Raw genomic sequence first — 27,968 nt, 5'->3', positions numbered from 1 at the left:
ATTCAAATTAATCATTCTATTTATATTGGCTTTCATTATTCAACACAAGACATAAATCAAATAGCTTAAGCGTTGGTACTACTTTGATGGGATAAAATACCTCAAATAATATTCAAATTGAATATATCATGCAACAAAAAATCAAATCATCCATCTCTTGTGTGAATCTAATAGGAATCAAACAAATAGAGCTAACAAATTAATAAATCTCCAAACTACAAGCACAATGACACAAGTAATTTACATGAAAAACTTTTTCAAAATAAGGGACAGTAACAAATAATTTTCACTATCAAAATAATAGAAATACAAAGTTTTTTCTAGTTAAAACTAAAGATATACAACTATAATTTCTCAAGATTAAACAATCTTGATAAAAAAACAATCCTGCAACAGAAAATTAGAAAAATCTCAACAAATTTAGGGATTAAAAAATACTAATAAAATCAGTAGGTAAAAAATTTGAAACTCAATCTCCACCGTTCAAACTTAAAAACAAATGAGTCATAAACACACTGAAAAAATTTTAACTTAATTGCATCACAAATTTACTTTAATCAAATTACTTGATTGAAACTATACAAAACCCTTTTTTTCTCTTTTTCTTTTTTCTATTGTTGTCTCATCTCTTTTGTTTCTTTTCTAGTCACATAAACAATATATAAGGTTTAAAACTTTATAACCAAACATAAAAAGATTAAAAAATTTTTTATAAATGGATTTTAGTTTTAGACCATCGAGGAAACCAAGTCCAACAATATATGCATGGTTTTGTTTAAGGGAAAAAAAATGCTGTTGAATATTGGTTACGAGGACCCTTGAATTTTCTTTTTAATTTGTGAATTAATGAAAATCCTTTTTTTTTTAATGGACTGATATTCCTTTTCTGCAGAGCTCTTTTTTCAATTTTTTTCTTTTGGGGAAACGATGAAAAGGAATTGAGTTTTTCTACCTTGGATTGGATAACATTTGATGCCTTTGATCTCAATGACCATAATCAGGAATGCATTTAAGAAGAGACATATGGAAAGCTCCATAGTTTGAGTTTCTTGGTTTCACTAAAATATGAATAAAAGAAAAACAGGAAACCTAATATATTTTAATGGAAAAATTACATAAGGTTTTTGCTCTTCCAAATTCCTTTTACTAACAATAAAATCAATATGACGATCATTAGTTTAAGAAATTTTTTCTTTTTTTGGAGGGGGGCATAGCTGAAAACTGTTTAAGTAAGGATGCTGAATGAAACCAAGAAATAGGGCGAAGACCAACGGGAGATTAGCATTTTGGATAATTTCCTCCTTAGAAGCCTTGAAGCCTCACACTGTCCACAGGATCTAACATTAGTGGTTTTTAATTTTTTTCTCTTTTACAGAAATAGAAATGGTTTTTATTAATAAACAAGATTAATAATTCGATTAGTGTGTTTATAAACATTAATTAAAGATTATTAAAATATTATTTTTACCTTTTTTTATGTAATTAATGTACTATTCTCAAGCAAGTTTTACCAGGTAATTAAAAATGGATTTTATTAGTTTCCTTTGATAGATGTAAAAAATCAATAGCTTCCAAATCCATGTGATTGAATTTTTTCGCCGGAATAAGATTAATAATTTTTGGATACCTATAACTATATATTGGAGACTTTTTTTTTTTTTTCCTTTATATTAGTCAAGAATTAATGTGCCAAAATTAAGACGCGGAGTTTGACTTTAAGACCTGGTGGATGTTTCTCGATCTTCGGAAAACTGTAAGAAGTGGAGTTAGGTCCTGTCCAATACATTTAATTGCTTTTTAGCAAGAGTGGATCTTGTGTGAGAAGTGGAGTCCTGTCGTCCAATTCTTCAACTTTGACTTGGCCCTCTAGATTTAAGTAATTGCTTGGATAGGAAAATCGACAGTGGAGTGGAAGACCAGGTGAGCAAGTCGTTCTTTCTTGTCTCTTACGTTAGAAAATGGGTCTTAGAATTCAACTTTTCTTGTTTTGATAGTGGGAATTCAACTTTTCTAGGAGAAAAAAAAAACATTCTTCAATCATAGTAAAAAATGGTGGCGTTTAAGACTCTTTTCCAATCTTGAGGTCTCCAAATTGCAGATAGATATGCTATAAAAATTGATACTGAAATATTGTTTGGAACCTAAAATTGTTAATGATGAAGAGAACAGCGTTGTTTCTTTCCGTGCTCCTGTTTGTTATACATTGTTCTTTATATAATGTTGCGTGTGATTCTACTGCAGAAGCACATGCACTCCTCAAATGGAAAACCAGCCTTCAATCCCAGCAAAACCGTTCTGATCTTTTGCTGTCATGGACTGTCTCTCCTGTAAATGCAACAGCAAGTCCATGCGGTTGGTTTGGAATCCATTGCAACGGGAACAGCATTATAAGAATCAACCTTACGAGCTATGGAGTAAAAGGTACACTTCTTACATTTCCATTCTCATCTTTGCCCAATCTTGAAGAAATAGACCTTAGCATCAATGGCCTTGTTGGCACAATCCCACCTCAAATCAACCTACTCTCGAAACTCACCTACCTTGATTTGTCATTCAATGAGTTTTCTGGAAAAATCCCACATGAAATTGGTCAGCTCAGGCATCTCAAGACCCTTCACCTTGTTCAGAACCAGTTGAATGGTTCCATTCCTGAAGAAATAGGCCAGCTAATGTCTCTCTATGAGCTTGCCTTGCAAAACAACAATCTAAATGGTTCCATTCCTGCTTCTTTGGGTAACCTGGCCAAACTGACCTACTTATATGTCTATAATAATTCCCTTTCTGGTCACATTCCTTTAGGAATGGGCAATCTTAGCAGTTTGGAGGAACTTTACATGGACACGAACCATCTTGAAGGTCCCATCCCCTCAACTTTTGGAAACTTAAAAAACTTAAGATTGCTATATTTGTGCAACAACAATCTTTGGGGATCAATCCCTTCTGAATTGGGGCATATGGAATCGCTCACCGTGTTAGTACTTTTTAGAAATGGTCTATCCGGTGTGATCCCAGCCTCATTGGGAAACTTGACGGGTATGACAATTCTCCAACTTTATGAAAATAAACTTTCTGGCTCCATTCCTGAGGAGTTAGGAAACTTGAAATCTGTTGTCTTTCTAGAGTTGAGTCAAAACCAACTAAGCGGTTTTATTCCAGCTTCATTTGGTAACTTGAGTAACTTGGAAACTTTGTTCCTCCGAGACAACCAACTTTCAGGTCCCATACCTCAAGAAATAGGAAATTTCATGAATTTGTGGATGTTGGAACTTGATCAAAACCAATTCATTGGGAATTTGCCTCAAAACGTTTGTAGAGGAGGATCACTGGAATACTTCATAGCAAATGACAACCATTTCATAGGTCCAGTCCCTAAATACTTGAAAAATTGCAGCAGCTTAAAAAGAGTACGCCTGGAAAGGAATCGACTGACTGGAAATATATCAGAAGATTTTGGCGTCTATCCTAGCTTGAATTTTATAAACCTAAGTGACAATGAATTTTATGGTGAAATTTCACCTAACTGGGCATTGTGCAAAAATTTAGGCAGCCTATTGATTGCCAGGAACAATATCACTGGCAGAATACCACCTGAGATTGGAAACTCAACTCAGGTACATGTTCTAGATCTTTCTTTAAATCATTTAGTCGGGGAGATTCCAAAGGAATTGACAAAACTGACTCTTTTAACTAGGCTTATTTTGACTGGGAATCAACTCTCTGGTGGAATACCAAGGGAAGTAGGATTGTTTTCCAATCTTGAGTATCTCGACTTATCTGCAAACAGTTTGAGTCAGTCCATCCCCGAGAGCATAGGGGATTTGTTGAAATTGCACTACTTGAATTTGAGTAGTAACAACTTCAGCCAGAGAATTCCGGATCAGATGGGCAAGTTATCTCAATTGAATGAATTAGACCTGAGTCACAACATGCTTTCAGGGGAGATACCAAGACAATTTGAATCTCTGCAGAGCTTGTCAACGTTGAATCTCTCTTATAATAACCTCTCTGGTAACATTACCATTTTCGATAAACTACGAGGCTTGACATATATTGACATAGCACATAATGGGTTGCAGGGTCCGATTCCTAATACCCCGGCATTTCAAAATGCTTCAATACAAGCATTAGAAGGAAACAAGGGTTTGTGTGGCAATGTTAGTGGGTTAAAACCTTGCAAGCTTTCTAAGAAAAGCCACACGTTACTCTACACAATCATGTTTCCTCTGTTAGGAGTGACTGGCCTTTCACTTGCTGCAATGGCTTTGTTCTTCGGCTTCAAAAGGCGGGCAAAAGATGCAAATGAAGTAATTCAAAGCAGTATGAATTATGAAAACCTCTTTGCAATATCGTCCTTTGATGGAAAATTCCTGTATTCTGAGATCATAAGTGCAACCAACAACTTTGATGCACAGTGTTGCATTGGAAAGGGAGGCTACGGAAGTGTATACAGGGTAGAGCTGTCATCAGGTGATATTGTCGCTGTGAAGAAAGTCCATCCACTGCGTGCTGATGAAGTTAGGGCTGCAAAAGAATTCCAAAATGAAGTAACGACGTTACTAGACATAGGACACCGAAATATTGTGAAGTTCTATGGGTTTTGTTGGTCTACAGAACAATCATTCTTGGTTTACAAATTCCTTGAAAGGGGTAGCTTGGCTACAAATCTAAGCAACGATGAAGCAGCAAAACAATTGGACTGGGAAAAAAGGGTAAATATTATAAAAGGTGTTGCTCATGCCCTGTCTTACTTGCACCATGTTTGCTCACCACCGATTGTTCATCGGAACATATCAAGCAACAATGTTTTGCTTGATTTGGAATTTGAAGCTCACATTTCAGATTTTGGCACGGCTAAGCTTCTCAATCCAAACTCATCTAATTGGACCAATCTTGCTGGAACATATGGATACGTCGCACCAGGTGATGTAGTTCATAGCAGTAATCTATTGTTGCATGAAAGGCTGAGCATCATTCTATAATTGACTATTTATCTTTTCCTTTGCAGAGCTTGCCTACACAATGAAGGTTACGGAAAAATGTGATATTTATAGTTTTGGAGTGTTGGCTCTGGAAGTTATCTTTGGGGCACATCCCGGTGATTTAATCTCTGTGCTACCATCTTCATCTCTCGAAATGCGGCTTCTGGTGAACGATGTCTTGGATCAAAGGCTTTTACCTCCAGCAACAGAAGTTCAAGACAAAGTAATAGCTGTGATGAAGATAGCTTTTATGTGCTTGGCTGTCAATCCACATTCTAGACCGACCATGTACACTGTTTCTCAGCTGTTATCCAACTGAATCTTCTCCTTCCAAGGATCATTACATTGATCCAAAGAAAGCAGGGATCCTGCTGCAAATCACAAGGATTATAGATTACAATAAATAAGACAGTAACTCCTCAGTTTCTCTTACTATCTTAGTTTTCTTAATAATTTATTTCTGTACTCTCACCTGAAGATTAGCATTTATGTTCTCTGAATTTCCTTTTATTGATATAGTTGGTGTATGTTTTGGGCATTGCAATAAGAATGGTTGCAGATCTTTCTGATTGTTATTAATTCTTGTATTGTAAAATGCAGGGCATTTTTACAAATACCTAAAATTCTTCGATATCTTTGATGGTAATATTATATAATTCCAATATCGAAATCTGTTACACAAACTTATTGAGTTGTGCAGATTAAAAACTTAAACTAATGATTTGTTTCTTGTACCAAAATAATTGACTGGTTTAGAGTTTAGATATAAATTTTCATCTGTAATAGGTGAATGGATTCATGTGATTCATGTCAACTGCTAATGATAAATGTGATAAAAGCTACTAGAGAATAAACAGATTAATTGGGTAGAGAGCGTCTGCCCAGTCTTTGAGTGAGGTAAGAAGTAGAGAAAAGAGAGAGTATAAGGAGAGAAATATTGTATTCTGTTGAATGAAATTCCAGAATACTTAAAATCGTTGCATATCCCCTGCATATCCATAACAGGCAATGACCAAGCATCGCATAACTAATCCATCATTACTGATCACAGGCAGCAACTAATCCGGCATTATCGTTTAACAACTTCAACTGATATTTAAAATACTACCCTATAATTCTGGGCTCCCCTATTATTGGGCTCAAGTATTTCATTAGCCCATTTTCATATACTCTGGCCCGTAGCAAAATGGAGCTGTGGGCATACAAAGACTTGGATGTGGATGAATCTTACATGATCAGTTTTCCGTATTGAAGCCTAAAATCTCCTTGTAAGTTTCAGCAATCCAGATTTTGTTTGTTTTAGGGTCATAGATGAATCTTGGAAATAAAACATGGTTCTCGGAGGTAATAGATTTTGTTTCACTTCTACACTGGTTTCATTTTTCCACATCTTTTATTTCAAGTCTCATAAGACATTTTAAAGTCTGCAACTATGCTTGTTTTAATGTACATATTTACAGACAGGTTGCTCTGAATTGCAATTGCTTTGGACCCAAAACAGAGAGAGAAACGCTTCTAGCCCGTATGAAAATCTAAATCAAAAGACTCGTAAAAAAAGGGGAAAGAAAAAAGGAAGTGTATCATACGTTAAAGTCTAACAGGGGCAATGACCATGAACAACCAGTTGACTGTTTGACTTTCCAGTTCCTAACGTAAATGCAACTTCCGGAGTCGACCCTAGAGTGAAAAATAGGTTAGAGACTTCTTCCGGTGAGTTTCGACGTACTGGAAACTGCAATTAACGTATATATAAACATCAGACCAAGGTTGTTATTTGCATGCACACCATTTGTTAAACATGGAGAGGGTAACCTTGTTTGCTTTTCTACTCTTATATGTTACATTACAATATTATTCACTTAATGTTGCTTCTGATTCTGCCGCAGAAGCACAGGCACTGCTCAAATGGAAAGCCAGCTTTCAAAACCAAGACCATCCTGTTTTGCTTTCTTGGAATATTTCCAATTCTGCACCCAATACTTCCACCAACCTAAAAACAAAAACAAGTCCATGTGCTTGGTTTGGAATCAATTGCAACAATGCTGACAGCATTATGAGGATCAACCTCACTGGCTATGGTGTAAAAGGTACGCTCCATACATTTCCATTCTCATCTTTGCCTAATCTTGCACAGTTAGACCTTAGCACCAATGAACTCTATGGCATAATCCCACCTCAAATCGGTCAACTCTCCAAACTCACTTACCTTGATTTATCAACCAATCAGTTATCCGGGCAAATCCCACCTGAAATTGGCCACCTTATACACCTCGAGACCCTCCACCTTGCTGAAAATCAGTTGAACGGCTCAATTCCTCGAGAAATTGGTCTGCTGAAATCTGTTACGGAGCTTGCCTTGTACAGCAACAATCTAAATGGTTCCATTCCTGCTTCTCTTGGTGACTTAAGCCAACTGGTTTCCTTATATCTCTATAATAATTCCCTTTCTGGTCCCATTCCTCCAGAAATGGGAAACATGGCCAATTTGTTTGAAGTTTACATGGACACAAACCATCTGACCGGTCCCATCCCTTCCACGTTTGGAAACTTGAAAAAGTTAACTGTGCTTTACATGTTTAGCAATCATCTTTCGGGATCCATTCCTTCTGAATTAGGGCATATGAAATCTCTCACTGAAATAGGCCTTTACCAAAATAATCTATCTGGTTTGATCCCGACCTCATTAGGTGACTTGACACTTCTTACACGTCTCCAACTTTATGAAAATAATCTTTCTGGCCCCATTCCTGGGGAGATAGGAAACTTGAAATCTCTTGTTTATCTAGAGTTGAGTCAAAATCAACTCAATGGTTCTATTCCTGCTTCACTTGTTAATTTGAGCAACTTGGGAACTTTGTTCCTTCGAGACAACCAACTTTCAGGTCCCATACCTCAAGAAATAGGAAATTTCATGAAGCTGACCATGTTAGAATTAGACCACAACCATCTGACTGGAAATTTGCCCCAAATCATTTGCCGTGGTGGATCACTTAGATACTTCACAGCAAATGACAACCATCTTACGGGGCCAATCCCTAAAGGGTTGAAAAATTGCACGAGCTTGCATAGAGTCTACCTTGAAGGAAACCGACTCACTGGGAATATATCTGAAGGCTTTGGCGTTTATCCGAGCCTAAACTTCATTGACTTAAGTGACAATGAATTTTATGGTGAAGTGTCATCTAATTGGGGGATGTGCAAAAGTTTACAGGGCCTATCTATTGCGAGGAACAATATCACTGGTAGAATACCACCAGAGATTGGAAACTCAAGCCAGATTAAACTCCTCGATCTTTCTTCAAATCATTTAGTAGGGGAAATTCCAATGGAAATTGCAAAGTTGACTTCTTTGATTGAGCTTCATTTGAACGGGAATCAACTTTCTGGTGGTATACCATTGGAACTGGGACTTTTATCTAGCCTTTTGGTTCTTGACTTGTCTGCGAACCAGTTGAGCAAGTCGATCCCTGAAACTATAGGGAATCCGTCCAACCAATACTACTTGAATTTGAGCTTCAATCAGTTTAGCCAAAGAATTCCAATTCAAATAGGCAAGTTAACTCATCTGACTTTGCTAGATTTGAGTCACAACATGCTTTCAGGGACGATTCCAGTGGAATTTCAGAAGTTGCAGAGCCTGTTGATGTTAAATCTTTCTTACAACGATCTGTCTGGTGAAATTCCAGCCTCTTTTGAGCAGCTCCGAGGCTTGTCCTCCGTTGACATATCATACAATGAGTTGCAGGGTTCCATTCCCAACTGCCAAGCATTTCAAAATGCTTCAATAGAAGCATTACGAGGGAACAAAGGTTTGTGTGGCAATGTTAGCGGATTGCCACCCTGCACACCTTTTTCTAGGAAGGGCCACAACGCCAAGATCATCTTTGCAATTATATTCCCTCTATTGGCAGTTGCTTCTCTCCCGATTTCATCAATTGCTTTGTTGTTCATCTTCGAAAAAAGGAAGAAAGATGCGGACGAAGAAAGACAAAGCAGTGTGAATGATGAAATTTTTTTGTCAACACCTTCCTTCAATGGAAGAATACTATATGAAGAGATCATTAGAGCTACCAAAGATTTCGATGCTCAATATTGTATTGGAAATGGAGGATATGGAAATGTATACAAAGCGGAGCTGTCATCAGGTGATATTGTAGCTGTGAAGAAATTGCATCCATTGCATAGTGGTGAAACGGTAGATCAAAAGCAATTCCTGAATGAGGTAAGGGCATTGATAGAAACACGACATCGAAATATTGTGAAGTTCTATGGTTTTTGTTCATTTGCAAAACGCTCCTTCTTGGTTTACAAGTACCTTGAAAGGGGTAGTTTGGCTTCTGTTCTAAGCAACGACGAAGAAGCTAAGAAATTGGACTGGAATAAGAGGGTGAACATCGTAAAAGGTGTTGTTCACGCCCTCTCTTATTTGCACCATGACTGTTCACCACCGATTGTTCATCGAGACATAAAGAGCAGCAACATTTTGCTTGATTTAGAGTTTGGAGCTCATGTTTCAGACTTTGGCACTGCGAAGCTTCTCAATCCAGACTCATCCAATTGGACTCATATTGCTGGAACATACGGATATATAGCACCAGGTGATTTCACTGTAGCACCATAATTGACACAACTTATAGCTTGATGTTTGTTGTTCTTAACTATTTTTTTTTTCCTTTGCAGAGCTTTCCTACACAATGAAAGTTACTGAAAAATGCGATGTGTATAGTTTCGGTGTGCTGGCATTGGAAGTGATAGTGGGGGCATATCCGAGTGATTTTCTCTCTAATCTATCAGTTCTATCTCCTGAACTGCAGCTTCCGCTAAACAATGTGCTGGATCAAAGGCTTTCACCTCCACCGCCCGAAGTTGAGAACAAACTCGCATTCATCCTGAAGCTGGCTGTTTCATGTTTGGATAACAATCCAAAATGTAGGCCAACCATGTACACGGTTTCTCAGCTGTTGTTTGACCGAATCTAGTCCTAGCTAGGATAATTTTATCTATATCTAAGGGGCTACCTTAGAAATGTTTTGTATTGCTTTAATGTTGTTTCTTCAGTTTTTGTGTTCTATCATAGGTAAAAGGATTAGCATTTTTGTACCGTTAACAATTAGTTTTTGTTGAGAATTGAGATTGTCATAAACACCATGGTAGTGCAATGAGGGTAGTTTCAGATATTTGCTTGTAACTATGTTTTATTAATTTAATTCTAGTAATTGCGTAAGAATAAAATAATTCCACCAAGCTCTTATTAATTGAGATATCTTATTTATATGCAAAGGATTCTTATTAATTTTAGAAATAATCTTTTATAATATCATAATTGCATTATAATCTTAAATATTATTGTAATTACAAAATCATAATTTTTAATATTACATTAGATTATATCATTGCATAATATTACAAAATATTAAATTAACAAATTTGAAGTAAACCTGCTCATTGATCTAACGATTTATCTGAACCAAAAAATCCACCTAAATTTTGAAAGATTTGAATATGAATATTAAGCTTATTAAGTGAACCTGAACAAATAAGTAAGACTCGATCTTAAAATAAGGCCGAGCTTGAGTATTTCCATTTAAGGCCTGATCTAATTGTGCTTAATTCGAAAATTAAAAAATATTTTTATTATAATGGGCCAAGCCTCATTTACTTTATTTTTTTATAATGGATAAAGTATATTTGCTTTATTATTTAGAATATGATAAAGCTCATTTTTTCTTTACACAATACAATGATTTTAATTTTAAATTACAATTAACTAAATTAAATTGGATGCAAGCTTAACTAACTCATAAATTTAATTAAAATTAATTAAATTAATTAAATTAATAATTTATAAAAAAAAACTCTTTTTCTCACTTCTAAATATTAATATTTTGAGTAAATTTAGGTTTTATTATTACATATAAAAATTTTGGTTAAAAAATGAGATCTGAAAAATTGAGTTAGACCGGGCTAAGCTTGCTTAAAATGATGGGCCTAACCCAAACTGGCTTGATCCGACTTGACTCATGACCAACTCTAGTTTGAAGTTTCTATTTTTGCAAGAATGCATTCTATTTATATAAAAATTGTTCTGGTAGTATAGGAACACATTTTAATGAATTTAATGAGATGATTAAGCTAGATTCAGTTAAAAAGAAAGAACACCTGAGGTAGTTGTTTTCCTATCATGTCAGTTTTTAAATTCTAACACGCACAAAATACAAAACAGAAGCAAGGGATAGAAAGGCAATGGTTACTATGAAGTGATAAGTGAAATTGGGCATATTATATTGTCCTATGAACTTTGTTTAGAAAATGATTAATATAAATGTAAATTTTACATCTTATTAAAAATGTCAAACCCATTTAAAAAATTTTATTTGATTAATGTTTTATGTTGTTTTTAAATTTCACTACCCAAAATGAAAAATTATTATACTCGTACGTTTAAAAATTAATAAATTATATTCATCAAAAAAATTAATAAAATTATTAATATAATAAGAAGTAAGATCTTTGATCCCATTCATAAAATTTAAAAATTTTAAAACGATTTATGATTAAATATTTAATTAACAAAATTAGTTTATATACACTAACAATAAAATTTTAGAAATAGCAGCAGCATGATTATCAAACAGATTGTAATTCCCAGCAATTTATTAATGGGAACCACATGGGTCCCAATTATTGGTCAGTTTTGACCTTCCTTAACAGTCGACGATGCACACTGGCAAGTAGCAACGTAGCATTGTTCGAGAATATTGACGTGGCAAAAAAGGAAATAGACGGCGCATATCCAGACAGCTACTAACGTTGTCCTTAAATTTGCTGCCAGCTTCTAGTTTTTGATTGCAAGCAGAAATAAAGAAAAAAAAAAAAAAAGGCTACTCTTAGGGTGGCCGCAAAAGTTCCATCTCTATCTGAAGATTGCGAACAACTAAGAAAAGCCTTTTCAGGTCTCTTCTTTTTCGATATATATCATTTTCTTCTATCTCCTATATAGTCAATGTTCTTTTATATTGATCTAACTCTATTGATTTGGATTTTCTCATCGGATCAAACTTCCCGCTGTGATCTATAGTGATTAACCTTTTCTGGGTTGATTTTGAAATTGAAAGTGGTTATCATTATTATACCCAAAAGCCTTTTTTTGGGGTTGATCTTGGGAAGATCTGCCAAGGTCTATGAAGATTGTGTTGAAAACGACGGTGATCATCAAATGATAATAACCTCATATTGGTTAAACGAGTTGCTTGATCGTTGAAGACTGATGATCTGTTTTTGTTTATACTGTGGCTTATTAGTTGATCTATTTGTTCTGTTTTACCCTGTATTAGTCTTTTGACGTGCAAAAATAGACAAATGCATGGTGTTTGTGTGGAGCTGACCTTTTAGAGGTAAAACCCTGAAAATAGAAGTAAGAGCTGTTAAAGACAAAGGTTGAGAATATTCTTAACATTTATATTTTGACGCTTAAGTTAGATATCAATCAAAAAAGAAAATAGAAAGGAAACTATAAGTATGAGAACAGAAAATGAATCAAATGATACGTAAAAGGTGTTATTTATATTTGTAAAGTGAGGTTTTTGGACAGGCTAGGTCGTCTAAGGTCAGCCATCGGTTCAAAGATGACTTGGTAGGCTTAGTTGAGTTAAATGTTGATCCTTCGGTTATGAAATGGCAAGTTAGCATTTAGGAGTGTTTAATGGATGGCTGATAAGATGGACGAGCTAATTTAGCTTCGTAAATTCAGGTCAATTTGATAAATTGACTCGGCTCAAAGGTCAAAAATACATTTGGTTGTTTGTCGATTATTTTTAATAAAAAAAATAATTTTATCTTTTGGATTTAAAAATACTCCTAACACTTAATTTGCTATAAATTCTTGAGCATAGGTTTTGAGAATTTTATAGTGGCAAAAAAGGGTTTTTTTTACAGTTTTTCATTGTAAATTTTTTTTTTATATAATTTAACTATCATTCAATTCACTTTAAATTTTTTTTCGATACATAATAAATTTTATTATTTTTAATTAAAAATTAGACTTAGTTCTTATTATCCTCTATTTAGGAAATTTTTTGTGATAAAGAAGTATCCGTAAAAGTTGGTTTTAGGTAATTGCTCGACCCACCAAAAAGATTTTTGCAGATTTTCCGAGCTCACCACCAAGTTAATTCCGTTCCACTTAATCCATATTTCATGGGCACATATCTTTCCAGCTAAGTAATGGGAAACATTTCTCCTCTTACATGAATCTAATTTTCATTTCATCCAGGAAAAGCCATTTTTTTCTCAACAATGTCTTTTTGAAAAACTTAAGATTGCTATATTCGGGCAACAACAATCTTTGGGGATCAATCCCTTCTGAATTGGGGCAAATGGAATCGCTTTCCGAAATAGTACTTTATAGAAATAATCTATCTGGTGTGATCCCTGCCTCATTGAGAAACTTGACAGGTCTGACAATTCTCCAACTCTATGAAAATAAACTTTCTGGCTCCATTCCTGAAGAGTTAGGAAACTTGAAACCTTTTGTCTTTATAGAGTTGAGTCAAAACCAACTAAGCGGTTTTATTCCAGCTTCATTTGGTAACTTAAGCAACTTGAAAACTTTGTTCCTCCGAGACAACCAACTTTCAGGTCCCATACCTGGAGAAATAAGAAATTTCATGAATTTGTGGATGTTGGAACTTGATCAAAAGCAATTCATTGGGAATTTGCCCCAAAACATTTGTAGAGGTAGATCACTGGAATACTTCATAGCAAATGACAACCATTTCATACGTCCAACCCCTAAAGACATGAAAAATTGCAGCAGCTTAAAAAGAATACGCCTGGAAAAGAATCGACTGACTGGAAATATATCAGAAGATTTTGGCATCTATCCTAGCTTGAATTTTATAAACCTAAGTGACAATGAATTTTATGGTGAAATTTCACCCACCTGGGCATTATGCAAAAATTTAGGCAGCCTATTGACTGCTAGGAACAATATCACTGGCAGAATACCACCTGAGATTGGAAACTCAACTCAGGTACATTTTCTAGATCTTTCTTTAAATCATTTAATCGGGGAGATTCCTAAGGGATTGACAAAACCGACTCTTTTAACTAGGCTTATTTTGACTGGGAATCAACTCTCTGGTGGAATACCAAGGGAAGTAGGATTGTTTTCCAATCTTGAATATCTAGACTTGTCTGCAAACAGATTGAGTCAGTCTATCCCTGAGAGTATAGGTGATTTGTTGAAATTGCACTACTTGAATTTGAGTAGTAACAACTTCAGCCAGAGAATTCCAGTTCAGATGGGCAAGTTATCTCAATTGACTGAATTAGACCTAAGTCATAACATGCTTTCAGGGGAGATACCAAGACAATTTGAATCTCTGCAGAGCTTGTCAACGTTGAATCTCTCTTATAATAACCTCTCTGGTAACATTACCTTTTTCGATAAACTCCGAGGCTTGACATATATTGACATAGCACATAATGGGTTGCAAGGTCCAATTCTTAATACCTCGGTATTTCAAAATGCTTCAATACAAGCATTAGAAGGAAACAAGGGTTTGCGTGGCAATGTTAGTGGCTTCAAACCTTGCAAGCTTTCTAAGAAAAGCCACAAGTTACTCTACACAATCATGTTTCCTCTGTTAGGAGGAGTGAATGGCCTTTCACTTGCTGCAATGGCTTTGTTCATCGGCTTCAAAAGGCAGAAAAAGATGCAAATGAAGTAAGTCAAAGCAGTATGAATAATGAAAACCTCTTTTTAATATCGTCCTTTGATGGAAGATTGCTGTATTCTGAGAACATATATAAAGTGCAACCAACAGCTTTGATGCTCAGTGTTGCATTGGAAAGGGAGGATACGGAAGTGTATACAGGGTAGAGCTGTCATCAGGTGTTTTGGTCTCTGTGTTACCATCTTCATCTCTTGAAATTCAGCTTCTAGTGAACAATCTATCGTAATCTATCACGTCCCCCAAACTCGAATAGGACATAACAGTACCGCATATTCATGAAACGAATCTTATAAGCAAGCAAGACAACAGATATTATACTAATCAAATTCCAAAATATCATACTAATTCAAAAGCAAACTCCAAAGGGTATTTAAAATTTATAATTTAAAAACCCAAGTGTCTGAAATTCACGTGTTACACTTGATCAAAAAATACAATAATATTCTGATTTTATTACATCAAGGTACTTAAATTACAAGCTATATAATGACAAATGATAGATGAAGTCTTGCAACATAATCTCTTATTAAAACTCAGCCCTAAAGACATAAATATCGAAATATGAAAAGTAAGAAAAATTAAAAGAATGAGTATGACGACTCAACAAGTAACTGATAGCAGTATATCAGAAGCAACTAGATCGTTGTGTCACTGACCGAAACTTAACCTCCAGGCTCGTGCGGCCCCGGGACCTAGGTATGGACTTATTCGACGTCTTAGATTAGTCTAACTGTCACGATTCATACTCTTATAAGGTATTATCCGCTTTGGCCTCTTTTTGGCCTCACAGTTTTATCCTACAAAAGGTGCCTCACAAGGAGAAGGTGGTGTGAACCCTTATATTTCATGATAAACTCTAGTACATAGTCGATGTGGGATTCTTGGCTCCTTTCTAGGATCGTGACCTCCTCCACTCCAATAAGGGCTCACTATCCTCGGTGGCACATCTTTAATACCCTCAGAGCTGGTTCTGATATCATTTGTCACGGATCAAAACTCAACCTCCAAGATCATGTGGCTCTACAACCCGAGCATGGACTTATCTGGCATCCTAGATCAGCTTAACTGTCATGATTCACACCCACGTGAGGTATTATCTACTTTGGCCCCCCATTGGCCTTACGATTTTGTTCTACAAAAGATGTCTTACAAGGAGATGGTGGTGTGAACCTTTATATCCTATGACCAACTCTAGTACATAATCGATGTGCGATTCCTAGCTCCTCTTTAAGATCGTGATAGTTGCACTAACAGTCATAATTAACTCATTAGTGTAATGTGACAAAAAAAAATTACAGTAACCCCTTTAGTGCAATAGGATAGAAGTATATCATCGATGGCACAGTGAATAAAAATCACTATTCTTAATTGGTGGCATGATTCAAAATTGGTATCGACATCATAAAGTATATGTCGACATGATCAACAATTAACACCCATTGGTAGGGTTAGAATATAGTCATATTAAGAGACAAAAACCAAAATATATTTTTAGATTACCCAACATATACAAATTCAATATTTATAAATTTTCTCAAAACATAATCCATACAAAGTGAATTACATAATCATTTCAAAGCAATATTTCATATTCTGACAAACAATGGATATATAAATATATTATTAAGAAATGATATTCAAAAATCAAAATAATATCAAACCATATTTCAAACTCATAACAAAGAAATCATATATATATTTTGCATATTCAACTCGATTTACAAAACAAATAGACAAAATAATATATATATTATATATTGTCGTAACGGTTTTTTGATCGCCAAACATAAAGGAGTTTTAAAATCGAGAAAAATGGGGAAGAGTTGCCACCAATTTTTTTAAGGTATGATTGATCACCCAAAAGTTTATCTTTTTAACAAAACTATAAAAGCAAGTTTAAAGTTTATTAAAAGGATAAATTTCGGTCTATGAAATCCAAGTTGGGTCTGAGAGTCGGTTACATGTGGGGAAGGATTAGCACTTTCACAATGCCCATAAATTGGTACCAATTAATTATGCGTTATTTTCGATATTGGTTGAAATAGTTTTGAATTTGAAATTTAATAATAATCCCTTTCGTTTGAAAAATAAAATTTTGCTAAGGCTCTTTATTTAGGAATATTGAGAAAATCTTTAAGTTAAAGAATTATCTTTAAATTCTCCAACATCTAGGCAGAATTTAAACTCTTTTCACTTAAGATTTAACACAACAATCCTTAAAATGAAATAACACTCTTTATAAAAGATAATTGTTGGTAACTCTCTAACATCTAGGCAAAGTACCAAGAATTATTTCTTTTGAAATGTTATTTTTATTTTATTTTATAATATCACAAATAAAATGTATTGTCCCTTTTTTCATCATAAAACATTTTATCATCAAGTAGTAAATAAAAATTAAAAACAAAAAAATGCAAACAATTACCAATGATAATACGCTAACATATGTATGCCAATGAATGTTATGGAAGATGAAAGGCAATTTTATGGTTGGGCTTTTAAATATAATGAGACCATCCTGACTCTTTAACATCTAGGTAGAGCTTAGGTGTGACTGTTTATATTTAAAATCCTATTTTATTATTATATTTTTTTATTTATTAATCCCACTATTAATGTAAACTAGTGATTCGTATGAAAAACTTAATGAAATAAAGTTTCATAAATACCCCATCATCTAGGCGACATTCAAGAACAAATCATTTTATGTGAGATTTTTACACGTATCCCTAAAGTTTCGAAATAGATTTAGGTCGAGGTTTTAAGACTTGCATGATTTTTAGAGAATGATTAGGGGGTGTATGCTAAATTTGGGGTTCAAACTCTTAGGGCTTGGGATTTTGGATTTTAGTGTTTTGGATTTTAGAGCTTGGATGTTTGGGGTTTTGATTTTAGGGTTTGGAGATTTGGGATTTTGATTTTAGGATTTAGAGGGTTTAGGGTTTAATTTTTAGGGTTTGAAAGGTTTAGGGATTAGATTTTAGGGTTTTAATTTTAGGGTTTTGAAATTTAGGGTTTGGATTTTAAGGCTAAAGAAAATGCAAACATCTTTAAAAATCCTTAACATTTAGGCGAACTTTCGGAGCAAGTTCGATTTTTATGATTTTCAAGAAAATAAATTTTTATTATGAAGAGTTAATATTAATTTACATAGTTTAAAAATTTTTTTTTTAAATAATTTCTCAATATCTAGACAGAATTATCATTATTTAAAACATGATTGTATTCCTTCCAACATCTAAGTAGGGAAAAGTTTTTTTTATTTATTATTTATTATTCTATCATTTTATGCATATTTTATTATTTTTTATTTAATATTTGGATTATTAAAAAAACATTAAAAGGAATTAAAAGTTTTAAAAATCATTTGACTTTTTATTATTGTTGTTGTCATTTAATTATTATTATTGTTAATTATTATTATAAATAAAAAGTATTTATTTTAATAAACTTTAAAAGTTTTAAAGCATACATAAATAACAATAATAATAATGTTAAAAATGATATAAATAAATAATATATAAAAATAAAAATAATGAAAATTTTTTGAAAAATTTTTTTTATTTGAATCGGACCGATCAACGATCCAGTCAATGCTAGTTCGATTGGATAAAAAAAAAGACAGTTCGACTAGTGGTTCGATTGAACCGGTTGAGTAGCGGTTCGATGCACGGTTAAGTTGAACCGATTCAAGGTTAGTTGAAGCAGTGGGTCAACGGGCTAATTGCGTAGATCTCGGATCAGGTTACGGGCATGAGCGGATCCTCCCTATGCCTAAAACGGCATCGATTTTCTTTTTTGTTTTTCTATATAAAGTTAGTTTTTTTTTAGCTTATTTGACCTTTCCTCCAAAAAACAAAAAGGTTACAACTTCAAAAAATTCTCTCTAGCTTTGCCAAAAATTGACACAATGCCGTTGCACTGGCTGCCACCTAAGGTCATTGTCGGTGGTTACCGGTGGTCGTCGTGAGCGAAAAATGTCAAAATTCACCAAAAGATTCTTTTTGACCTTCTGAGCTCAGATTTGCCATCCTTTTCACAAGAAATGGCTCCGATCGGTGTAAATCAGGGTTTGAAGTTCTTGAATTCTTTGCCCTTTTTTTTTTTTTGAAAGCCCACACTAACTATCTTTTGGCGTTGATGGTTCTTTGCCTAAGTGGTGAGGACTATGTGATTTTTTTTGTTTCAAGTTTTTCTGGTTTTTATTATTATTTTTTTTACGTTTTCTAGTGAGTGCAGTGTTTAGGTTTTTGGGTATGTGATAGTTTGAAGTTTCTGGGTGTGGGGGGAGCAGTGTTTGGAGTCTTTGAGGATGTGTCCAAGAGCTCCCTTGGGTGCGTGTGAGCTTATTATTTAAAGGGCTGGGTGTTTGGGGAAATAGGGAGTGATGATGGAGCTACGTGCTCTAGTGAAGGGACTGGACTGGGGGTGGCATGATGGCTATGGCAGGGGGTACGGGCGGCCAGTAATGCCGTGCACAGCACCCACGGCATTAGCCCCTACCTTTTTGTTTCTTCTTCTGTTTGGATTTTTCTATTTGTCTCTTCTCTTTTTTTTTATTTTTAATTTTTTTTAACTAATTAATTTTTTAATTTTAATTAAACCAATATTATTATTATTAATATTAAACAAGAATTGAAAATCGTAGACCCGAACAAAATTCAGTGTCTACATATATTTCAGCTCTAAATATATTGAAACTGATTTTTAAGGATATAAAAACTGAAGGGATGTCAAATCACTTGATGCACTAAATCAAAACTTAAGTAGCGAATCACTTAATTCTCTTTATATCTTAATAATTCAAGAAATATTAAAAAGTTAAAATTTAACTTAAAAACATAAATTTAACAAGGCAAACCTTTCGCGGGCTATCCTAAGCAAATTGGATTATGTGGCAACCTTCATGACTAATTGAAACTATTTGAAAGTATTTTTAGCACATTAAAATAAATTTTATTTTAATATAAAAAAGTGCCTTAAATTGAGTATAAATAAAAATTAAGGATTAAAAACATAAAAATCAATAGCAATATAAAATTTTACAACTATTTAATTTTTAACATTTAATAGTAATCATTTTTGTAAGTTTAAATCTAATTTAATAATCCTTTAACAATACTACTAATATAGAATTAACACAGTTAAAATATATTAAAATAGGTAAAAATTCATTTAAAATAATATAACTAAAATTCAAGTAATTTATAACTAAATATATCAAATATTGGCTAGAAATAATTTTTAAAATAATTAAAGACAAAATTTTTTAAGTTCTGAAATTTTTGCATTATGTGACTATCTGGCTTACTTTGAACTATAAAATCTCTAACATCCCTAAATTCTTAGTGACAAAGGAAAGTAGTAATTTAAAGTAGGAATGTAATATTAAAACTTAGAATTTCATTTCGGCAAAAATGATTTCCAAAAGCCTAAATTTCAAATGTTAAAATTTTGTAAATTATCACAAACAATCCAAATTTTTCTGGGTTTCACATTCATAAAGCTTAATTTGAGATCTCGATTCTAAACATACTACTAGAAAGTTCATATTTTGTACTATCAAAAGCAACTAAAGTTCGACCAAATTGACTATCAAAGTAGGGAGTTTCGATAGTTTAAAATTGGGTGTTTGTAACTGTTAGAACCTAAAAACCAGAAACTTTAAACAATAAATCCTCCTAAATTACTTAACCAAGTGAAGTACCACACATATCATTAGAAAGGTCTTAAAGAGACCTTTCCATTGGTACCTACAATTTTGTCGGATTGTTACCGAAAAGTTGCCATAATATTTTTGAAGATGAAAATATAGGAAAATATAGGTTGGGGTTTGTAAAAAATTGTACAAAACATCAAAATTTTAGGAGTTTTAAGCAAAATCTTACCTTAATTAGTGATTTTTAGAATTGATTTACCCTTTCTCTTTTTTTCTTCTTTTTCTTCTCCAGGTTGTTTTTCTTTAAGTTTTCCTTTTATTATTTTTTTGGTTAGAGAAAACTATCAACAAAACTGTCTGATAAGTTGTCTTTTTTCTTTCTTCTCCTTTAGTAGTTTTTGTTTCTTCTACTAATGATACTCTCGGGCTGGGTCACTAATTAGGCTATAGTCACATGGGCTTGGGTGTTACATACTTTTCCACCTAAAAGAATTTGGTCTCCAAATTCAAAATCCATAACTTAAAATTTATTTGTCTTTTAATTTAATGTCACATACAATCCTCCTCTTAAATAGATCCATGGTATATCACTTTAATAGCTTCAATCAAGTATTCTCCTTATTGTTTCTCACATACCAAATCGATATAAACTCCAATATAATATAAATATATCCATTTTAGCCTAATAAACAAATATTCTAAGTATCCAATCTCAATTCTTGTTCCAAGATGCAATCACAAAACATAAGTCTCTTCTAAATTCTATATTCTTAAAACATACATAATACAAAACTTAAATCATAGCTAGGTAAAATCATCCTATTGTAATTACGACTATTCAAATGATTCTTTACTAACAAAATCAAACATAACAATTATGCCACAATTTCACAACTCTTTTCAAATCTCAAATTTTTAAATATTAGAATCTATAATCTATTCACTATATATTAACCCACAATTAATCTCCAATTTAAAATAATTCATTATTTGCTAAATTAGCAAGAACCCAAAACTCATAACTTAAATCAAATCATGCTTTCACTGTGCACTATGATATTTTATTCAAATATAACCCAAAAACATCAAATTGACTGTATAGGATTTCTTGCACTAGCAATGTCACTTGTCTACAAATCCCTTACAATGAAGTTTCTAATTCATTCTTATAAACATGCTCACATATATCCTTAAATCCTAGTAACAATATCACCAATTAGCTACCTTAAGGACATTATATACTAATTTTTTTTTTTTCCTATCATAAAATTTTTACTTAATCATTGTAGGATTTTGATAAATGTCAAACCAATACAATTGATTGTATCCAAAAATTCACCATAAAAATCTGAACATAAAACTTTGAATTCGTAATACAACTCCTTGTCCACATCATTACTTTCCAAATTTCAATGATCAAATTCCACGTATCCATTTCACTATTTAACAGGCTTATAACCATTTAATATCTCAAATTTTCTTTTAAGAAAGTATATTATTTATTAGCTTCAAGTCAATGTCAAAAATTTATTTATGATAAGGAATCCTTTATTGAATCTTTGATCATGGATATGAAATGTTTTTGTCAAGACAAAGTATGAAAATTTATATTGATAATAATTGATATGACGCTTTAAGATTTTTATTATTATTGATAGTAAATTTTCATTACAGATTACAATTTTTAAACTTATAGTTAAGTTTAGTAAAAAATATGATGCAAATGACGATTTCGATAATATTAATGTGATTTTGATTTCAATGAGTAATACATAACTTGATGGTAAGAATTGACTTTCGAGGATTTACCAAAATTTGATTATTATATGGGTATGGCATTACGGTTTTGAAATCTAATTGAATAGATTTTATTTATTATATTGTACTTGTGGTAAATAGCATTATATGCATGAATGAAGATATTTGTCCATATTGATATATTTTATTTTGTTGGGAATTATTTGTTTTTGATGACAAGAGTTAGAATCTTATATAATTAACCTGAAGTGCAAAAAATTATATTTGTACTTGAAAGGCAAAGGATTTATTAATGGTTCTGTGATAAAATAATGATTATGATTTTTGATTAAGACAGAACATGAGTTTGTTTAAGTAGTGTTAATAGAGAATGTCATATATTATAGTATAAGACATATGTTATGATTCTTATATGGAAACTAAGGTTGCAGTCGTTGAAAAATGTCATTTAAAAAGTGGATTTTACTGAGTATTAAGAATTACAAGATTATGTTTTGCTAAGACTAAATCCTTGTAAAATAAGCATAGAGGACATATTGGACTACAAGGAAATTTTGGAACATTATGATGCTATACACCTATAAGTTTGGTGAAGATTTTGATTGTTATTTGACAATTGATTTAAAGAAATTGAAAGGTATTCATATATGAATTTGGAGTTATATTGGGTATTCAATGGACTATGTTTGAATTTGTATGCCAAGAAACTTAGGATATAATCTATAGCATTATCTTGATCCTCGTTACAATTTACAATGATTATATTCATAAGAAATATTTTGTTATTCAAAAGAGGAAATTGTTAGCATGATTATGTGACTTGGTGTTCATGAAATTGTTTCAAGTCAATCTTTTTCTTTCTATTTTGAAGTGGTTGGAATTTGAAATGGTTAGTGTGATTAATTTTGATTATAATTTCAAATTAAAGGGCAATATGAGAATTGATAAATAATTTTTTATGGAGATTACACTTATCGTGTGCCTATGATGTATTTTATGGATAAGACTACATCTTATAAGTACAAAGAATGACTTTTATAATTATAAGGTCCATTTTAGTGATGATTTTGTTATTCGGTAATTTTGAATATCAATGTAAGTTTGAAGAGTTTAATAAAATTATGATATGAAGTGATATATTTAGTTGATTTTTATAATTGTACCTTTGACATGAATTATACTCTTGAAGTATATTGATTGAAATTCTGGTAAAAGGATTTTTTTATAGTAAATAGACTTTTGACATTGACTTAAAGCTGATAAATAATATACTTTCTTAAAGGAAAATTTGAGATATTAGATGGTTATAGGCTATTAAATGTTAAATGGTTAAATGGTTATGTTGGATTTGATCATTGAAATTTGGAAAGTAATGATATGTAAACAACGAGTTGTATCATGAACTCAAAGTTTTATGTTTGATTTTTGTGATGAATTTTTTTATATAATCAATTGTATTAATTTAAAATATAACACAGTATTGTAATGGTTAAGAAAAAAAATTATGATAGAAAAAAAAAGAATCAGTATATGATGTCCTTAAGGTAACTAATTGGTGATGTTGTTACTAGGATTTAAGGATATACATGGACATGTTTATGAGAATGAATTAGAAACTTCATTGTAAAAAAAAGTGATGGACAAGTGATATTATTGGCACAAGAAATACTATAAAGTCAATTTGATTTTTTTGGGTTATATTTGAATGAAATATTAGAGTGCACAATGGATGCATGATTCAAATTAAGGTACGGATTTTGGATTATTGTTAACATAGCAAATAATGAATTATTTTAAATTAGAGACTGATTTGTGGGTTAATAGCAAATAGATTATAAATTTTGATATTTAAAAAATTGAGATTTTAGAAGAGCTATGAAATTGTGGTATAATTGTTATGTTTTATTTTGTTAGTAAACATTATTTTAATAGTCGAAATTACATTAAGGTGATTCTACCTAGCTATGATTTAAGTTGTGTATTATGTATGTTTCAAGTATATGAGATTTGTAAGAAACTTATGCTTTGTGACTAGATGTTGGAATAAGAATTGAGATTATAATGGATATATTTATATATATTAGAGTTTATATCAATTTGGTATGTGAGAAACAATAAGGAGAAAACTTAATTGAAGCTATTAAGGTGATACTATTAGTAGTTTTGGATGAGGTGCATTTTACATTAAATAGAAAATTTTAATTATTGATAAATAAAATTAATTTTTGTATTAATTTTATTTATATTTTAAATAATTATGTTTGAATAGAAATAATTATCATATGGCAAATGGTTATAACTATTTGAATATAAATAGATTATTATTCATAAAGGTCATGATTATATGGAATGTCATAACCATCTAAATAGAAGTTTATGACTATTCATTCATTATAATTAAAATTTTTAATATAACTATTTTGACTACTTTTTATTAGAGAGTTGGAGGCTTTGTTGTATTCTAAAGGTATAATTGTCTTTAAGAAAGTGTTCTTCACGCCTCAAAGCTAAAATTCTTTTCTATTTTTTCTCTTTTCTTATTTATTTTTTCTAATAATTTTAAAAGCAATTATGAGAAATTTATATTTCGTATGAGGAAGATACAAAGAAAAAAATTGGCATAATTTGGAGATCAATATTAAAGGAGGCTCAAAGTGTTAAAGGATTAATGTTTCTATAGACCAAAATGTTAATTTTCATAAAAATCTTCATTAGGGGTATGTATTTTTTTTTTTTGCAAAATTACTGATAAAAAGATTGACTGAATGAGATAAACATGTTGACAATTATTTTCATTAGTGTGTAAAGTCAAAACACAATATGCAAAATATTGATTACATTGCATAGGTTTATGCATGTACTGAAATTGGCTTCATAATTGAGTTTAATGAATTGTATTATATGTACTTAAAAAATTGATGCTTATAAAGGCTGGGATGTGAAATAGCCTGAAAACATAAAAGAGAAAGACATGAATTTATCTACGAGCAAAAGAATTATCACTTGTTATCAAGTAACAAATTAAATTAGATTCTAATGGAATGGCCAATTGTTTAATTGTCATGTTTTAGTTATATATAGAACAGACAAATTGTCCATGGTTTATATGAAAACAATAAAAAAATGGGTAAAGAAATTTACCATAAAAAATTAGATGTAAGTGGAGAATATATGCAAAAAAAATAAGATTTGGCTACAAGATTAGTTTTATTTTTAAATCATGGCACCAAAATTGAGATGATAAGTTGAGTTAAGCTATTTGAATGATTCTATCTTTGTTGGTTGTTTATAGATCAAATGTTGATATTTTTTTAAAAATTTATTATTGATTCAAATTTTGACTAGTGTTTAATTTTCATGAAAACCAATTAAAATTAAATTGATGCATGTGAATAATTATTATTAAGATATGGTATTTTATGAATTAATTGGTGGTTAATAAACCAAATAATTGTTATTATCAGAAACATAGACAATGTGATATGTATTTGCCTGCTAGTGTATTACACTATAAGTGATTTTACAAAATAAAATTTTATTGTGAACAATCACAAAATGAAAATCATAAATAGCTGTTAAAAAGTTAATTAATGGTTACACAAAAGCATTATTGCTTTCGCATATGGGATATTGATTAAAAAAGAAAAGGTATGTCATTAAAAATATTGAAGCATTTGTCAGTTACTAGCATTTAAAGGATGCTCATCAATGTCTAATTAGCCATGTTTATAAATTAGAAAAGAACATGCAAGTTCAATGTTCTTAAGGCACCAATACATGTATGTGTTTAATTCCATTTTATTATGGCATGGAAAACATTGGTACAGTTTGCCATATATTACGAAAATGAACTAAATGGGATGGAATTTTCTCTTTTATACATATAAGAAAGATATGGACTATGGAGATATGATGCTATCATCCAATCAATAAATTATTGGTTAAAGACAATGAAAATATTTTTGCTTCTTGGACCTGAAAAAAATTTTATAAGCTATTAAAATGAAAAGTGAACAAGTTTCCAAGGTTTTCAATAGTTTCATGATAATGGCAAGGATGTGGCTAGTTATACACCATATTAACATATAGGCTTAGATAGCAATATTGGCTTGTGAAAGCTGTAAGCCTTGGAGTTAGTTAATCAATGATTTAACTAATGTAAATTCATCACTAGTTTTTGCATGAAATATGAGTAAAACTCATATTATAATTATTGTTTATACTATTTTAAGAAAATGATTCTTTGGATTCATGTTTCATGACTTTTGTTGATGTGGTGATCTAGATATGAATATATTGATCACAAAATGATTGTGAAAGTATTTGAAATTGGAGTTAAATATACTATGGACTTTTATTGTACATAGGCATATTGGTCATATGAGTAAAGTTTGAATTTATTATATATCCAAAAATCTTATGACCAATTAAAAGTGGTAAATAATAGAGATATATGGGCTACACAATGGTGGAGAAATAAAGTTCTCATAAAATTTTGAAATCAAGTTTAGAGGTTTCAATAGTCATAAACTTGGAATTGGCCACTAGGCAATTAATATATGCATTGAAAACTCATGATAGCATTTGAGATAGTTGATTTTCACTAGAGCCATAACTATAAATGAGATAACTTCAATAGCAAATCTACATAATTTGTAGGTATGATGTGGATTATTATGGTTGGCATAGAATAACCACAAGCTAAAATTGATGCCACAATCTTAATCACATTATGGCAATTTTTTGTTATGTATATAGTTTACTTCATGGATTATACAAATAATTTATTATCTATGGTTTTATATAGTGAAAATTTCAAAGTATATTTACTTTGCAAGTCATGAATGATTCAAAATCTTGTGAATATGAAAACTTTTATAATAGCAAAAAGAATGCTATTTGATCCATTTTAGTGATGGAAATGGTTTTGTTCACGATAACAAAAATTATTAATAGTATCCATAATGAAATAAATTCACATAAGTATTTATGAACTGACATAAAAAGTCTTAAAATGAGACTATAAAATCATGATTATATTTGAAATCTACTTATTGATGTAAACTCTTATATTGAGTTAAAATATAAAATTTTTGAAACTTTTAAAACTGTTATAGAAATATTAAAATATTTACTATTTATTTCGTTAATGGTGGATTTGAAGGCCTCCTACTTAAAAAAAAACTACAAAATAGTGAAAAGATAAGTGAAATGGCAACTTTATTAGGTATATATGATATCTTGACAATTGAATAAGACATTCTTTAATAAAAAAATGCATACTTGCAAATAGTGGGGGTGATAAGAATAAAAAAAAATAAAATTATCACCACAGTGTTATTAGATTTTAGTATAATTTTATGAGCAAATTATATAAGCTAATAAGTTTAGACACATATTAAAGTAAAATCATAAAAAAAGAAATGATTTGATTTATTCATTGAGTTTATCCAATTGTATTGAAGTATAATTATATTAAAAACATATAAAAGTATGAAAATAGAATGGTTGAAAGTGAGTGTAGAGTTGTGGCCACAACCAAAGCCAACTATTTCTTAAAATGATAAAAATGAGGTAATAATGTCTAGAGCATATAAATAATATGTAAAATGAAAAGTTTGAACATATTAGCCTGAAGTGATTATATTAGAGATTCAATATCAAGTGACGATAATTACCATAAAAGAAAATTTAATTCTAAGATATTTGATTAGCAGTACTACAAGTAGAATGGATTTAAACCCTTACTATTACACACCAATAATGGGAACCCAACTTTGAATTAGCAAGCCTTAATTACAAAGTTTAATGGGTAAAAACAAGTTATTATTATGT

General features: G+C 31.5%; 3 protein-coding genes across 4 annotated transcripts in view; all 3 read left to right on the top strand.

Moving 5' to 3' along the window:
* The first annotated feature begins 1,667 nt into the window (after positions 1-1,667).
* On the top strand, positions 1,668-5,558 carry LOC111292579 (uncharacterized). 2 transcript variants are annotated; one of them, XM_089758300.1, is made up of 3 exons: positions 1,668-1,920; positions 2,242-4,920; positions 5,006-5,558. In XM_089758300.1, the coding sequence occupies exons 2-3, from the start codon at positions 2,670-2,672 to the stop codon at positions 5,296-5,298; spliced, it is 2,544 nt and encodes an 847-aa protein (XP_089614426.1). In that variant the 5' UTR covers positions 1,668-1,920; positions 2,242-2,669; the 3' UTR covers positions 5,299-5,558. The 2 variants fall into 2 exon arrangements, with proteins under 2 accessions (XP_089614426.1, XP_022740789.2); XM_022885054.2 differs by lacking the exon at positions 1,668-1,920 and having other exon boundaries at positions 2,001-4,920.
* Positions 5,559-6,358: 800 nt separating this feature from the next.
* Positions 6,359-10,240, top strand: LOC111292495 (uncharacterized). Its single transcript, XM_022884947.2, has 2 exons — positions 6,359-9,577; positions 9,660-10,240. The coding sequence occupies exons 1-2, from the start codon at positions 6,778-6,780 to the stop codon at positions 9,956-9,958; spliced, it is 3,099 nt and encodes a 1,032-aa protein (XP_022740682.2). The 5' UTR covers positions 6,359-6,777; the 3' UTR covers positions 9,959-10,240.
* A 2,985-nt stretch (positions 10,241-13,225) lies between these two features.
* LOC111299757 (uncharacterized) overlaps positions 13,226-27,968 on the top strand; it is a 34,529-nt gene continuing 19,786 nt past the window's right edge. Inside the window, exons 1-3 of the mRNA XM_089757758.1 lie at positions 13,226-13,969; positions 14,114-14,706; positions 14,807-14,938. Coding sequence (XP_089613884.1) covers positions 13,226-13,969; positions 14,114-14,706; positions 14,807-14,938 — 1,469 coding nt within the window. The remainder of the gene's footprint in view (positions 13,970-14,113; positions 14,707-14,806; positions 14,939-27,968) is intronic.

This window comes from Durio zibethinus, chromosome 3 (genome assembly GCF_047325235.1).
Source record: "Durio zibethinus cultivar Kanyao isolate XHJ-2024 chromosome 3, ASM4732523v1, whole genome shotgun sequence".
In the NCBI taxonomy this organism is placed as follows: domain Eukaryota; kingdom Viridiplantae; phylum Streptophyta; class Magnoliopsida; order Malvales; family Malvaceae; genus Durio; species Durio zibethinus.
This window is presented reverse-complemented; position numbering and strand designations above follow the sequence as displayed.

Bases quoted from the DNA above. Each gene is read 5' to 3' on its own strand.
- LOC111292579 (XM_022885054.2), top strand. From the start codon at position 2,154: ATGATGAAGAGAACAGCGTTGTTTCTTTCCGTGCTCCTGTTTGTTATA. The intron at 4,921-5,005 runs GTGATGTAGTTC...TTTCCTTTGCAG, and splicing joins ATATGGATACGTCGCACCAG to AGCTTGCCTACACAATGAAG.
- LOC111292495 (XM_022884947.2), top strand. From the start codon at position 6,778: ATGGAGAGGGTAACCTTGTTTGCTTTTCTACTCTTATATGTTACATTA. The intron at 9,578-9,659 runs GTGATTTCACTG...TTTCCTTTGCAG, and splicing joins ATACGGATATATAGCACCAG to AGCTTTCCTACACAATGAAA.